Source organism: Odontesthes bonariensis, chromosome 6, assembly GCF_027942865.1.
Source record: "Odontesthes bonariensis isolate fOdoBon6 chromosome 6, fOdoBon6.hap1, whole genome shotgun sequence".
NCBI lineage: Eukaryota > Metazoa > Chordata > Actinopteri > Atheriniformes > Atherinopsidae > Odontesthes > Odontesthes bonariensis.
The window spans coordinates 8264331-8278331 of record NC_134511.1 but is presented as its reverse complement, the minus strand read 5'-3'; the positions used below and the strand labels follow the sequence as shown (position 1 = coordinate 8278331).

General features: G+C 38.6%; 1 protein-coding gene across 3 annotated transcripts; it reads right to left on the bottom strand.

The window, feature by feature from the left end:
- Positions 1 to 373: 373 nt before the first annotated feature.
- anxa3a (annexin A3a) lies at positions 374 to 13873 on the bottom strand. 3 transcript variants are annotated; one of them, XM_075467240.1, is made up of 14 exons: positions 13771 to 13844; positions 13327 to 13392; positions 12163 to 12194; positions 10215 to 10302; positions 8823 to 8917; positions 7842 to 7955; positions 7555 to 7645; positions 7330 to 7409; positions 7038 to 7094; positions 6852 to 6945; positions 6681 to 6776; positions 6476 to 6534; positions 5316 to 5438; positions 374 to 902 (listed from the first exon to the last, which is right to left on the bottom strand). In XM_075467240.1, exons 2-14 carry the CDS (start codon positions 13334 to 13336, stop codon positions 888 to 890), a joined length of 954 nt encoding a protein of 317 aa, XP_075323355.1. In that variant the 5' UTR covers positions 13337 to 13392; positions 13771 to 13844; the 3' UTR covers positions 374 to 887. The 3 variants fall into 3 exon arrangements, with proteins under 3 accessions (XP_075323355.1, XP_075323352.1, XP_075323354.1); XM_075467237.1 differs by lacking the exon at positions 374 to 902 and adding an exon at positions 4398 to 4690 and having other exon boundaries at positions 13771 to 13839; XM_075467239.1 differs by lacking the exons at positions 374 to 902; positions 13327 to 13392 and adding an exon at positions 4398 to 4690 and having other exon boundaries at positions 13771 to 13873.
- Between the last annotated feature and the right edge of the window lie 128 nt (positions 13874 to 14001).

Sequence of the window (14001 nt, the reverse complement as noted above, 5' to 3'; positions counted from 1 at the left end):
TAATGAACTTGGAGGCCAAAGAAAACACAGCACAGATACCTTTTGAGGACAGTGTTCAACACGGCAGTACTGATGCCTCTGAGGACGGGCTGATTCCAGGTCTGTATTTCTTCCTGACAAACTGCTTTTAAACGCAAACACCATTTATGTCATTAGTTGATAAAGACAGTAAAGAATAATGAAGAGCTTTAAATATCAAAAAGCTGCAATTCCTAAACAGTTTGTTCAGTTTGGATGGGAATAGTGTCTATAGAAAGCTATTAGAACATGTTTGTATACCTAGTTAAGATAAAAGGATCGTGTCAATGTGTTACCAAACAGTAAAATAACATCATGTGAAAAAAGTTCTGTGGCTTTATGTATCAGAACATTTAGACAAAGTATCATCCTTACATCAGAGACATCTTTATATTAACAATAACAAACAAAATATTACACTGCCACATTATTTATATATTATTATTATTATATGCTGCTAATCAAGTGCAGTTATAGAGGTGAGCACCTCTATAAAAGGAGAAGATTTGCCATTTAACTGGTCTGAAGCTTTCAGGTGTGTGTTAACACACCTGCCAAAGAGGAAAGACGTCCACAATGATCTCAGAGGAGCAACTGTTGTTTACTGCCCATCAATCTGGGAAGGGTTGCAAGGCCACTTCCAAACTATTTGGAAAGATTATTCACAAATAGAAACATTCAATACAATGGACAATCTTCCAGGAGTGGACCTCCCTGCAAGATAACCCCAAGGTCAGACTGTGCAAGAGCTCCGTCTCAGACTCTGCAGGCCTCAGTTGGCATGATAAATGTTAAAGTTCATGACAGCACAATTACAAAGAGACATGAACGGCCTGTTTGGAAGGCTTGCAGGATGATCCCAAACCAGATCAACTACAGAATAGCTGGAAAAGAAAAGAATGGAGGTGTTACAATGGTCCAGTCAAAGTCAAAGCATGTTGCAGAGTTTATACAAGTTTATAAGTCCAGTTTTTTATTTTTGTTATTTCTACTGATGCAGGATATCTGATTGATCTGTTGAAGAAAATCAAGATCATCCATTTGGTGGATGAGAATGAGCTGTTGCCATCTGCCTTGATGGATTACTACTGGGACAAGCTCTCAAAGCAAAGCCCCGCAGAGCTCGACGACTGGGACACTGAACTCTAATTCTGTCCAGAACTCGGTTTGGTGGGCTTTTGTTTCTCAAATCTTTTGGGTTCAGAGTGTGTTGTTCTCATGTTGGTCTGTGTTTCGTTAAACTGAAGTCTGCTCAGTGCGACTGAATAAATGTTTAGACTACAAGCACAACTTACACCGTACAGTCCTGAAAGTTTCTTCCAATATCAAACTGTTTTTACAGCCTTTGTAGTACATTTTTAACTTGTTTTCTTTTTTTTTTACAAACTATTACCAAGTCTTAAAACTGACTAAAGTGTGCTGGTAACTGGCTCAGGAGGTTTAATTGAGCAGATAAATGTTTAATTTATTATTATTTTGTTTAATTTAAAGGTAACAGCGTCACAGAAATCTCACTCGATACAACAGTCGTTGCATCAAATTATATTGAGACAAGGTTTTATTTCATTTGCATCTTCCATTGTTATCTGATTTTTCAGTTGGTTTTTCCATTATGTTACCACTGAACTTAACGGTGCCTGTTTCATGTATTCTTGTGCATATTTCTCATGCTATAGCCTATATTCCTGACAAACTGGTTTGGAGACTTATTGTGTTCTTATTATGCAAATAAAGTCTTCTGTGGGGCAGTTCTGTAGTTGATAATATCAGATCGCATGAACCCTGATAGGCATTACTTTATCATCTGTGATGTGTACTGTTAGAGCTGTACGATAGTAAAAAAAAAAAACATTAAATTTGCATGGAAAAAGTGAAAAGTGTTGGCCAAGTTCATCAGCACTCATAGAGCTCTAAACCCTGAACTGCTTTGGAATACAGACTGCAGACGAGCACACGTTTATTTCTCTTGACAAGAATCGAGCAAATGTAAGCTTGCCTTTGATTTATTAGTTCCTCGGTCACAATATCACGTCATAGCTGAACAATTTCGTTAAAATTAAAGCATTTTTTACTTTGTTTTAAGAACATATAGAGGAAAAAAGTTCTAAAATCACCTTTGGTTTTAGTTTGATGCAGTAAAACATATAACGGCGTCTAAAATTTCCACAATCATTGTGATATGGGGTTGATATCAAGCAGCCACTAACTCCACAGTGATACGAACAGGTGGAATAAAGCAAAAAAGCTGTCTTTACATGCTTTGACACATTTATTTGTTTAATATTGTTTCTACTTTGGTTTTCCTTTTGGTGATCAATCTGCCTGTTTCTGTGTGTAAACACCAACAGGTGGCAGCATACACCTCACAGACATCGCACAACAATAAGTGTGTCAGAGAGGGAAGATTCCCCCCGACAGAAACAGGATATATCCAGACATGGGGGTTTATACAGTCATGTGATCACACTCCGCTCCTCCTCATCTTTTATGTAATCCCTATGTCAGCCATGTGCTCCCCCATAACCAGTGACCTGAATATAATTTTACCCGCGACTGATTTAAAGATGGCAAAGGTGACTTTTGGTGATGTGGCATACGTAAGTCTGACACTGAAAGAATAAAACTCGGTAGAATTGTCTGGCTGCTCGTCCGGCCTCCACACACATGCCTTTGTTCAGAAAAACCTGTGGTTCAGAGAGGCAGCTGTTGCGCCACTTTCTCATTGGCAGTGTCTGGTGAAAAATTACATCGTTTTTTCCACTGCGTCTCATCCTTAAACTGTAGCAGAGTGCCGAGAGCTCACTTTATTTCTAATGAAGATGTTGGGAGCCTTAAAGGACACCAGCGGTAGTTGACATGGATGCAGATCAGAGTTTGGATTTTCTCATTTGAAGAAGAAACTGACACAATTCGCTCAGTGTAACCTGAGGTTTGCCTATTGACCATGCTCGCATTCTTTCCAGCCTGTTTTGTGCTCTCTCTCTTCAACCAAACTGCCTATGTCACTCATGCTGCCCAGTAAGATATGAGTAATGTCTAGGTGGTTATGGAAGCCTAATGTTACCAAGATAATCAAATGTACAAATTAAAGTTGAGCATGTCGACAGAAGTGTCATCGTCAATTTGAATTTTTCAGACGAGAGTAGAAAAGTCTGCTAACATCTGGCTTGGTTTCCTGTGGGAAAAGATCCAATATAGTATATGGTCAAATGACTTTGCAGTACTTGGGAGCATTTATCAGCTCCAGCTCTGATCGTCACTGATGTAAACATAACATTACAGTCTAAAAACAATCTTTTTTTTGTTTTCTTTCCACAGCCTCTGGGATAGACTGTAATGCCACCCCCTCTTGCTACAGTAGCAATACTTAACAATCTGTAGCTGCTCTACGATTAGCCTTTAGATGACTGAGGGTAAACGCGGCAGTGGGAAAGGATTTAATTGCCTTGTAGATTTTAATTTGAGAAATAATGCAAGTTGCGATGAAGTCATTTAGGAAACTTTTGACTTTTTAAGTTCAACTTTCTCAGAAATCAATTAATTAATTAGACTTAAATAAAAAAAGACTTGCAATTAGTCAAAATTATTAGATGCAATGCCAAATTGTTGCATGACCATTGTACTTGACAAAAGTTTGAGCCACTGATCATTTCTTTATACTTTAATTCCAAGGAGCCAGAGTTCATTTATCCGGAGCAGTGTTTCTCCAGGCTTTCTGAATTTCTTTTTAATTTTTTTCTTTAGATATTTCACTCAAGTACAGCCCAGTCCTTGTACCTGATTATTTTCAGAAGAATATTCTCATGAAGATGCTGGACGACTGACGGTTTCCCACAAGGGACTTTGAGGAGCACAATAATGATTTGTATCGATTCCTTGACGTTTACTGGCAAGCTTTGGCATGCGTCAACAAAACGTTATTTATGTTTGAATCTTTATTAGAATGAAAGTGTTTTAGTTTCCACCTTATCAGGGTGAGTTACTCATTACAGATAAACTGGAAAAACGAAGATTAAAAAAAAAAGAAATCCCATGAAGGACACCCATTGTGACACAGCCCATGTCAGTGTCACATGACATCCGAAAAAGAGAATCAAAAGAGCGATCCGAGCACTTACCCTGTACTTCCCTCCCGCTTCTACTGCACTTTATCTTTCTGTACTTCCCTCTATGCCTGCACTCTATCTCTACACTGGCACCTCTGACAGAGTCTGACGAGTGGTTTCCTTCTACGTAGCTTATTGTGAGCTTTGATGTCGGCTGTAATGTTATATCCTCATTTGTTAGTCGCTTTGGATCAAAACGTCTGCGAAATGCATAAACATAAACATATGTTTAGGGGGGAAAAGTTAGCAACAGTGAGAGGAAACAGAACCAAATTAGGATTCAGCATCTCCTCCATCCAATTTATTATTTTACATCTTACAGTTCCAATAATTCACCAGGCTGAAACAGAGCAGAATTTTACATGAAGACTTTAGCTCAAGTGTCTCTGCTGCTTTACTAGAGAACTGAACAAAAAGTTACAGCTTAAATTTGAAGATAAATCACACAAGAAGTGAAACACAGAAGGCTTTCACAGGTTCCTTCTCATCCTCAGGTAGACGCTTCTTCAGTCGTCTCCTCCACAGATGGCCTTCATGCATTCACCGTACTCACCCGACACATCTGACTGCAGAACACAGCAACACAAACACATCCATGAGCTCACGTTCAGCCACAGGTTTGGATCACTGGAGTTTTTGTTTCAAAGACATGATAAAAGGAAGTCTTAACAACTGACATGGGCTGTGTCACCATGGGTGTCCTTCATGGAATTTCTTTTTATTTTAATCTTCGTTTTTCCAGTTTATCTGTAATGAGTAACTCACCCTGATAAGGTGGGAACTAAAACACTTTCATTCTAATATAGATTCAAACATAAATAACATTTTGTTGACGCACTTAAAAAGCAGCAAGTTTTTCTCAGTCTACATCGGTGAAGTACTTCAAACTGTGATGATGAGAGTAACTTCACAGAAGCCAGTATGAGACGGATCAAACTCAATCAAATTCAGGCTGGACAGTCTGGTGAAGTCCTCTGATAATGCTTGATTTGTTCTGAGTTTGTGCTGTGCAAACAGAATGTTTGGAGGGAGCCTTTTACTGGGAAAGCACCCAAAATAACTCATTTTATTCAAATTCTACTCATTAGGACGACAAAAAATGTACATAAAAGCTGATTAAATCCAAGAAAAAGTACACAAAATATTAAGTATAGTTGATTTTCTGGGTAAGATTATAGCTGTAAAACTCACCTCAATCGCAGAGTGCAGAGAGTGTTCGTAGAGTTTCTTGAACTCAGCTCTGATGTCCAGAAGGTCGATCTCGGACCTACTCACCATGACCCGGTTGAGAATGGACTCATCAGTGCCGCCACCCTGCCAACAACAACCGCAGGTCAATGCTCATGTGAACGTGCAACAGGGTAATGACATGTTTCCATACCAAAGACTTGATTTTGTCATTTATTTATTTATTTAAAACAGGGACAATGCACAGAAGCATTAATGGTGAGAGAAGAGATGCCTTGTGCCAGGTTGGAGCGACATTTGCTCATTTCCACCTGTAGTCCCTGGAGGGTGCTTTTGATGAGTGACAGAATGAGGACCCAAATGCAGGAGACTAGACAGGTAAAAACCAACACAGCACATTTACTGGAAAAACAGCTAAAAACGATGTAATCAGTCAGCGAGGCAAACTTCCCCAACAAGGATTTGACACTCACTTTACTCTCTTTATGTACATGTGACATTATTGTGGTCATTAACTCGTGTTTCCCTGTTCCAACAGGTATCCTTTGAATGGTGTTACAGTGGTTTTTTCCCCTCTTTTCTGTCTTCGGATGGCCACCCTTCCTGGTTCTGGTTCTGCCAGAGGTTTCTTCCTGTTAAAAGGGAGTCGTTCCTCTCCAGTCGCCTCAGGCACGCTCAGGACGGGAGATTGAACTGAAGACAAGTTTCACTGCAATCTGTTGGTTTCCTTTGCCAGGAAATTGTTTTTGAATTGGCTCTATATGAATGAATTGGATTATTTTGATAATAATTATGATTACAATGAATTGAATTCCAATTGGCTTGAATTGGACTTTATTAGTTAAGTGCCTTGAGATGACATTTGTTGTATTTGGCGCTGTATAAATAAAAGTGAATTGAATTGAATTGAATTGAACAGAGGCAGAATCCTGGCAAGTGTCAAGAATCCAGGAAAAATAAATCCACAATGAATTCCCCAGGCACTGCAGCATCGGTGTGCAGCGGCTGTATTTCGTGACACAGTTTGTAATTCGATCCTGATGGTGGGAGCACCACAGTCAGGAATTAGAATCAAAAATCTCTCTGCAGAAAGATGAAATATAACGGAGGAAGACAATGATCATTTCGACTGAAAGGAATTGAACACAAACAGAAGGATTTACCTTCATGCTTTTGCGGAGGCGTTCTGCAAAGTAAGCCGGTATACTCTTCACACATTTCACTGGAGGAGGAACAAGTTACACAACAGCAGGGTTTAAATATCTTTACAAACTTGACACAGCCGTGAATCCTATTTAAACAGATGACACGAAACATATTCTCTACATAGCCACGACTACAGATCAACAATCTATAGATCCAACTCACCAACAGCCACCAGCAGCTCCTCCAGCTCTCCTGACATCTCTCCTTCAATGCTCTGTTGCAGCGTCTTTCCGCTTACGTTCTTGTATTCGACGAGAGCTACAGGAAAAAGTGAACGCTAACTTTACATTTTAAATGTTACAAATGCTATTTGTGAAAAATAATGTGACGTACTCTGTCTAAGTTGAGGTATGCTTCCCTTGCAAAGGATGTCAATGAACTTAGACTCATCAGTTCCCCACTTCTTTTCTCCAGCATTGTAAAGAGTCTAGTAGGAGACAAAAAAAAAATCGAACTTTAAAGCCACATAAAACGAGACGAGTTGTGAAATATTTGGTGCAGAAGTGCGTCACACCCCACCTTGGCATCTTCTCGAGCCTTTTCTGCATTTACTGTGGTTTCCTCGTCCCTACTCCCCTGAAGAAGAGAGCGACATGTTTGTGCCTTTCATCCCATTCAACAATGTTTTCCAACTGTGTTCAGATGATGATTTTCATGATTTCTTTGTGCATCTGTTTGCAATCTAATCTACTATTTTCTATCAATTACATTTAAATATTGCTTTCACAATGACAGAAGGTAACGGTTTTATATCTCTGATAGGATTCATAGATCCTGCGTAAGTTTGATAAGACACAATTGGTTTATGGACCTTGGCCAGGAGGAGCAGAGCTTTGGAAAAGTCTCCAGAAACTTCGCTCTGCAGCTCATCACTCAGCTGCTTCTCTGTTTCTGTGGAGACGAATGTGCAAGAGACAACAGGTGTTGCTGAAATAAGAAAAACTCCTCCCGGAAGAAGACATCCTTTACAAATGCAAACAGACTCATTTTCACGAGGATTATCATTTTGCCTTTTGAGCTCGTTTCCATCTGTTACCTTTGAAAAAGACGTCTCTGATGGCTTTGATTTGCTGGTTGGACCTGGAGGCAAAGATTTCGATCAGCGTGCTGTCTTCTGTTCCAGCTCCCTGCAAAAAACACACGTTTTACGTGATTTCAAGCTTGAACTTTGAAGGTTAAATATTGTAAATCATCTTCCATATGTTACAGTTATCATATATCACGGCTCTGCAGGCTCATTGTAGTCATACATGTAGTTTCTGCCACCTTTTACTGGATGCTAACATTTGTTTGGATCATGAGTGTTTCCTTAGGAAAACCTACTTTGATTGCCCGCATCACTTCATGGCAGTCGTAGTCTGCAGGAGGAGTAATGAGTGCAACCAGCAGGTCCTCAAAATCCCCGCTGGTGTCCCCTTTCAGGTCCTTCTCCAATGTCTGGGATGTAAATATTGGCGGTGAGTATTCAAAAGCACACTATTTGTGCACCACTCGACCCCACCCATGTAAATACACAGAGTTAACACAGAAACTGATAAGTTGCCTTGTTTAGACAGCACAGAAGGAAAATCTACCATTGAATTCATTGGGAATAAAATGAAAGAGAGAGCTGTAACAGGTAATAACTTACAAATGATTCAGTTGTATTTTTTTTTTAAAACATCAAAAACTGAAACCCCAAAATGACTCCAAATGTGATTATTCTGTTTGTTGTGTCAGCTTAGATTAGTGATTATTAAAGTCCCAGTTTACACACACAACAGCAGGATGTCTGAACTATTTTTATATATTTTTTTTACAATAAAATCTTTTATCCCTCAGTAAATACATTATTATAACATTAGTCATTGTGTGATTTGGAGAACAACATAGCAGTTGGTACGTTTGCTTTAGCTTGAGCTTCGTTTGCATTTCCTGCCACGTGGTTGAAGTCTAATTTGTTCTTACTTAACCCTTCCCCCTCTTTCTGGTCCAACAAGACTGAGCAAGGGAGAGAGATTCTCTATTTAGACCAACCAGTTAGTTTTGTTTTACCCCACAAGAAAACACGTAACCAATGGTTGGTGGTTTCCTTCTATGTAGCTTTGGATAAAAGCGTCTGCTAAATGCATAAACATAAACATAAACATAAACCCATGTTTGACTGAAGCTAACCCTAAACTCAACACTTTCATTACACATAGAAAGACATAAAGAACATGAACATGCAGCGGAACTCTTTTTCGGGGGGATTCGAAGTGTCATTACACCAAAAGAACACAGAAAATTCCCTGCAGATAATTCACCAGAGGAGTGATATCTTACTCTGCCGGTGGCTTCCTGATAAGCCGTACAGATGAGCTGCCTCTGAGTGTTACTTCTGCCCGTCAGAATGTCAATCAGGACCTTCTCTTTTGTGCCTACAACAAGGACAAAGCCAAAGGTTGTGTTTAACAATGCTGCGTGAATATGGCATAGCTCTGATATTTATCCTTCTGTCATACACAATGAATGCAATAATAATAAAAGAGGAAAACATTCAGAACTGAAATATCAAAAAGTTACCAATGAATTCCAATGAAGCAACTTCCCTTCAGTAAAAGTTCTTCTTTATAATAATAAAGTGTACATTTAGCCTCTTTGGCAAGAAAAATACTAAGAGTGATTTAACAAATACTAGATCCCAATTAAATATAAAGTAGTTAATATAAGTAGTTAATATAAATAGTTTGAGCTTGTTTTAGCTTTAGCTTACGCTAAATCAATCAGTATATCTGTTTGTTGTTTAGTGTTGTTTATCTCAGGTGGAATTGATGTTCAGCTGCAGTAGAGAATTATTTTAAATAGTACGTTAATAAATCTTATTTTTGATCATATGTTGTCACAGTTTTGTTGGAAAATTTGTGAACCCCTGGAGTTTTTTTTCACAAAAACATGTACTTCAGATTTTCATTCACACCCTTTAGTAGAGGAACAGAACCAAATTAAGCAATTAGATTCAAAAGAAAGTACATGTGTGTGCTTGATTTAATCATTTAAGTCAGGACTTGGTCATCCAACGATCTTTTTTAAACACTTTGTAGAGTATTTGGCTTTGGCTCAGTGTCTTGCTTCATCTCTAAGTTTCTCTTGAGAGATAAATTACATAATTCTGTGCTGTTTTGTTTGTTGTTGCTATCTAGCTTTGCAAAGCTCCTCTGTGTAGAAACAATAAACTTATTACTTCCAGTACTTTCGGCTTGGATTATATTTGCACTGGAAAATAGTACTTGTGTGTGGGCTAGATCATGAGGTCATAAAGGCCACGAGTACAGCCTATAACCCGGGTTATGGGAGGAGTTGTAATGGCCATGAGGCTGAATTATGACATCTAAGCCACTTCTGGTGGATATGCAGCTTTTAGGCAGTCACACCCAACCTGAGTCAACACCCTAGTGTTGACATAGTTTCAAGAAAACTGCTGATGTTTGGGTGTAGCATTCTTTGTTCTCTAAGAAGCTGATCGTAGATTTATCAGTAACATTTCATGCAGAAGCGTCCTTGCATTAGGATAATATGCTCCATTAGATAAAAAAGTTAACTTTAATTTAAAGACTTGGGTCAAGGTTAGGTTAGAAGTGGGTATAAGGGATATAGTAGCATTTGTGGTGTTTCTCCAGGACACAAACTGAGATTCATTCAGTGTGCTCAGAAATAAAGGAAAATGAGGATTTGTACCAATTCCTTCAATGGCGTCCTTCAGTGCCAAAGCATCCTGCTCAGCATCAAAACTGGCTTTGGGCTTGACGGTTCCTCTCTCTCCATTCTATGAAAACATAGATACATTCATCTGTCAATCAGTGGCCTTTGTTTTGTTTTTTCCCTCTTTGTGTGAAAACACTTCTATAAAGCCTGAAAGCTGCTTGAAGTTTTGTTAGAAAGACCTACTGTTGCACTGAAAGAGCCAATCTCCCTTTTATGTCTGAAGTTCTTGAAAAAATAGTTGCAGCTCAGCTTTGTGATCATTTACACAGAAATAATCTGTTTGAAGAGTTTCAGTCAGGATTCTGAGTGCATCATAGCACAGAAACTGCACTGCTGAAAGTTACCAATGATCTCCTCTTAGCCTCTGATAGCGGACTTGTGTCTGTGCTTGTCCTGTTGGATCTCAGTGCTGCATTTGATACGGTCGATCACAGTATCTTATTACACAGACTTGAACATGTTATTGGGATTAAAGGAACTGCATTAGGCTGGTTTAAGTCATATTTATCTGATAGATTTAAGTTTGTTCTTGTAAATGAAGAATCTTCCTCACACACCAGAGTAAGTCATGGAGTTCCCCAGGGTTCTGTGCTTGGACCGATTCTTTTCACTTTATACATGCTTCCATTAGGTAACATTATTAGACAGCATGGCATAAATTTCCATTGCTATGCTGATGATACTCAGCTGTACTTATCTATAAAACCAGATGAACCCAATAGGTTGGTCAGACTACAAGCATGTCTTAAAGACATAAAGACCTGGATGACTCAGAACTGTCTGCTGCTAAATTCAGACAAAACTGAAGTCGTTATCTTTGGACCTGAGCGTTTCAGGAAGAAATTGTCTAGCTATATAGTTACTCTAGATGGTATTTCCTTGGCTTCTAGTTCTACAGTGAGAAACCTTGGAGTTATTTTTGACCAGAACTTATCATTTGACTCGCATATAAAACAGGTTTCTAGGACTGCCTTCTTTCACCTTCGTAATATTGTTAAAATCAGGAACATCTTGTCTCAGAGTGATGCAGAAAAACAAGTCCATGCATTTGTTACTTCAAGATTGGACTACTGTAATTCTTTCTTATTGGGCTGTCCCACATATTCTCTGAAAAGCCTTCAGTTGATCCAAAATGCTGCAGCCAGAGTTTTGACGAGCACCTTCTATACTTTCATTACCCCCTTCCCGAACCAGGGTTTGAATCCCATTCCCACTTATCTTACCTCTTTTATTTCTCCCCCTACCCGAACCAGGGTTTGCATCCCCACCCCGCTGTGACTGGTGTGCAGTTGGTGAGAGGCTGAGGTAGCTTGTGGCTGTAAAAAGATGGTTGTTGTGGTGTGAGGAGCAGATCTATATAGGGAGTATAGGGAATTACTCACTGAGTCTGGTCCTTTATTTTATTATTTATTTTTTCGTTAGCCCAAGTTTCTTGTGTTTACGTTGAATAGGGATGGCTCAGGTAATCCTGAAACATCCCATAGTTAAGCTGCTATAGGCCTAGACTGCTGGGGGGCCTCATCTGTCACACCTTTCCTCACTTTAGTCTCTTTATGTATATGTGATATTATTGTGGTCATTAACTCGTGTTTCCCTGTTCCAACAGATATCCTTTGAATGGTGTTACAGTGCCGCCGCTGTTTTTGAATTGGCTCTATATGAACGAATTGGATTATTTTATGAATTATGATTATTATTAATTAATTGAATTCCAATTGGCTTGAAATGGACTTACTATCTAAGTGCCTTGAAATGACATTTGTTGTATTTGGCGCTATATAAATAAAAATGAATTGAATTGAATTGAAAAAGATGAAGGGGAATTCACAAGGCTGTCCAAGTCCTCCTGCAAAAAATCAGTTGAATTTAAAATGTGAGACTGTCAAATACCTTCACAATGAAAGAATAGAGCTGGGTTTACCCATAAAGATGTCATGATGACAGATGATTCCTCTGTAAAACAACACACACATTCATGCTTTCAGCATTTTGACACGTTCTCTATCAAAATACATTGAAAACATAGTGAAGCTTATTTAATATTTGAGTTATTTGAGAGAGTTATACATATAGTAATGAATTTCAGCATTCTGATTTATTCATAATGGACAGTAGCAAAGTTAAATCTTACTATTTAATCTATTGTTCAAGAGTTAATGCATTGTTATTCGTGACTGAGCCTTTTCTCTCAGCTCTTCATTCATCCCCACAAATGCTAATTTATGAAAATGTGCTTGAGCTGATGAGGCGTTTGGAGCTTTAAATGCATCAGAACTTTCCAACAATAACCAAATGAACACTTCTTAAAGCTCTGAAATCAGCAAATGGCCAATAGCAAATTGTTAATTAAAGTTTAATTGAATTATTTTATATTCAGCAAGTTTCTGATATCTGTTTAGTGTTTAAAAGCATCGTGCAGGACTAAACACTCAGTCTGTAGCGCCATAAAGATTTGACATAATAATCATAAATGTACAAATAAGTTCAGCATCAAAAGGGCCTCATTTATCTACAATTGTAAAGCACTTTTAAAAGGCTGCAATTAATTAGAATACAATCGTAACCTTTAATACGATATTAGACATAAATATGACTGATTGAACTGAAATAAAAGCAGATTTCTTCATTTATGCAACAGTACATAGAGAATGTTTCAAGTAGGGCTGGGCAACGATTAAAATTTTTAATCTAATTAATCACATGATTTCCATGATTAATCACGATTAATCACATTTGTACGCAAAATCCAAAAGAATTCAAAAGTAGTGTATAGCTTTTAGCATTTAGCGTTATTTTAAATGTGCTGCCATATGAATGAAAGTGCCATAACATTTGTTGTGCAAACACACTTTTAACATCAGCATCTTTCTGTAGTTTTTATGTAGAAGCCTCGCTCCACTGTCTGTTTCCTTGAATGACTTGCTGCTATCAGTTGTGTGTTTTGCCTTTAAGTGATATTTTAGACTGGAACTACTACGCTGAGAAGACAATTCAACTTGGCAGTGTTTACAGATGACTTTGGTTCTGTGGACTCCGCCGTCTGGAAGAACTTTAAAATGAAAATGGCCGAGTAAAAGTTCCGTACCCTTCTCCATGTTTGGTGGAGCCGCCGATTACTTTCTTTTCCGGTTCCGCAGCAGACAGCAACAGACTTTTACAAAATAAAAGCCTGTGAGTAACAGACTTTTACAATAATAAAATAAATAATAAAACCTGCGTTAATGCGCAATAAAATATTTGTCGGCGTTAAATAATCAATGAGTTAACGCGATAATAACGAGTTAACTCGCCCAGCCCTAGTTTCAAGATAAAGATCCTGTTTCCGAGTGGCAACAGAACAACGCACTGAACCTGTGGGAGTGTGAACAGGTTTGCTGAGGTAATTATGACATTAGAAAAGGAGCAACAACCTTGTAGAAACCACTGATCTCTCAACAGTAGAACTCAAAATGTTACAAACGAGCAAACTCTTAAGATGTGAACATATCATATTCCAGTGACAGACGATAAGTAGATAGGAGAAGCTCACCTGGATCTTTGTCTGAACCGGAATGTGTTCCGCCTCACCTGCAGTTTCTCTGGAAACTAAATCTACACGAAGAGACAGCCGGCCGCACCTGTTCTCCAGACAGGTGATGCCTTCAGGGACGACTCGTACACTTCAGCCTTTCCACTCAAAAGAACATTCACGGTAGTCTCTGCTGAGCTCTTGAACCTAAACATAACTTTCCAGTTTGTTAAGTAATACTAACCAATAATC

Excerpts from the sequence above, each read along its gene's own strand:
- anxa3a (XM_075467237.1), bottom strand. Across the intron at positions 6,946-7,037 it reads AGGCTCGAGAAGATGCCAAG|ACTCTTTACAATGCTGGAGA; the intron begins GTGGGGTGTGAC and ends GTCTCCTACTAG. Across the intron at positions 6,777-6,851 it reads CATACCTCAACTTAGACAGA|CTCTCGTCGAATACAAGAAC; the intron begins GTACGTCACATT and ends TTTTTCCTGTAG.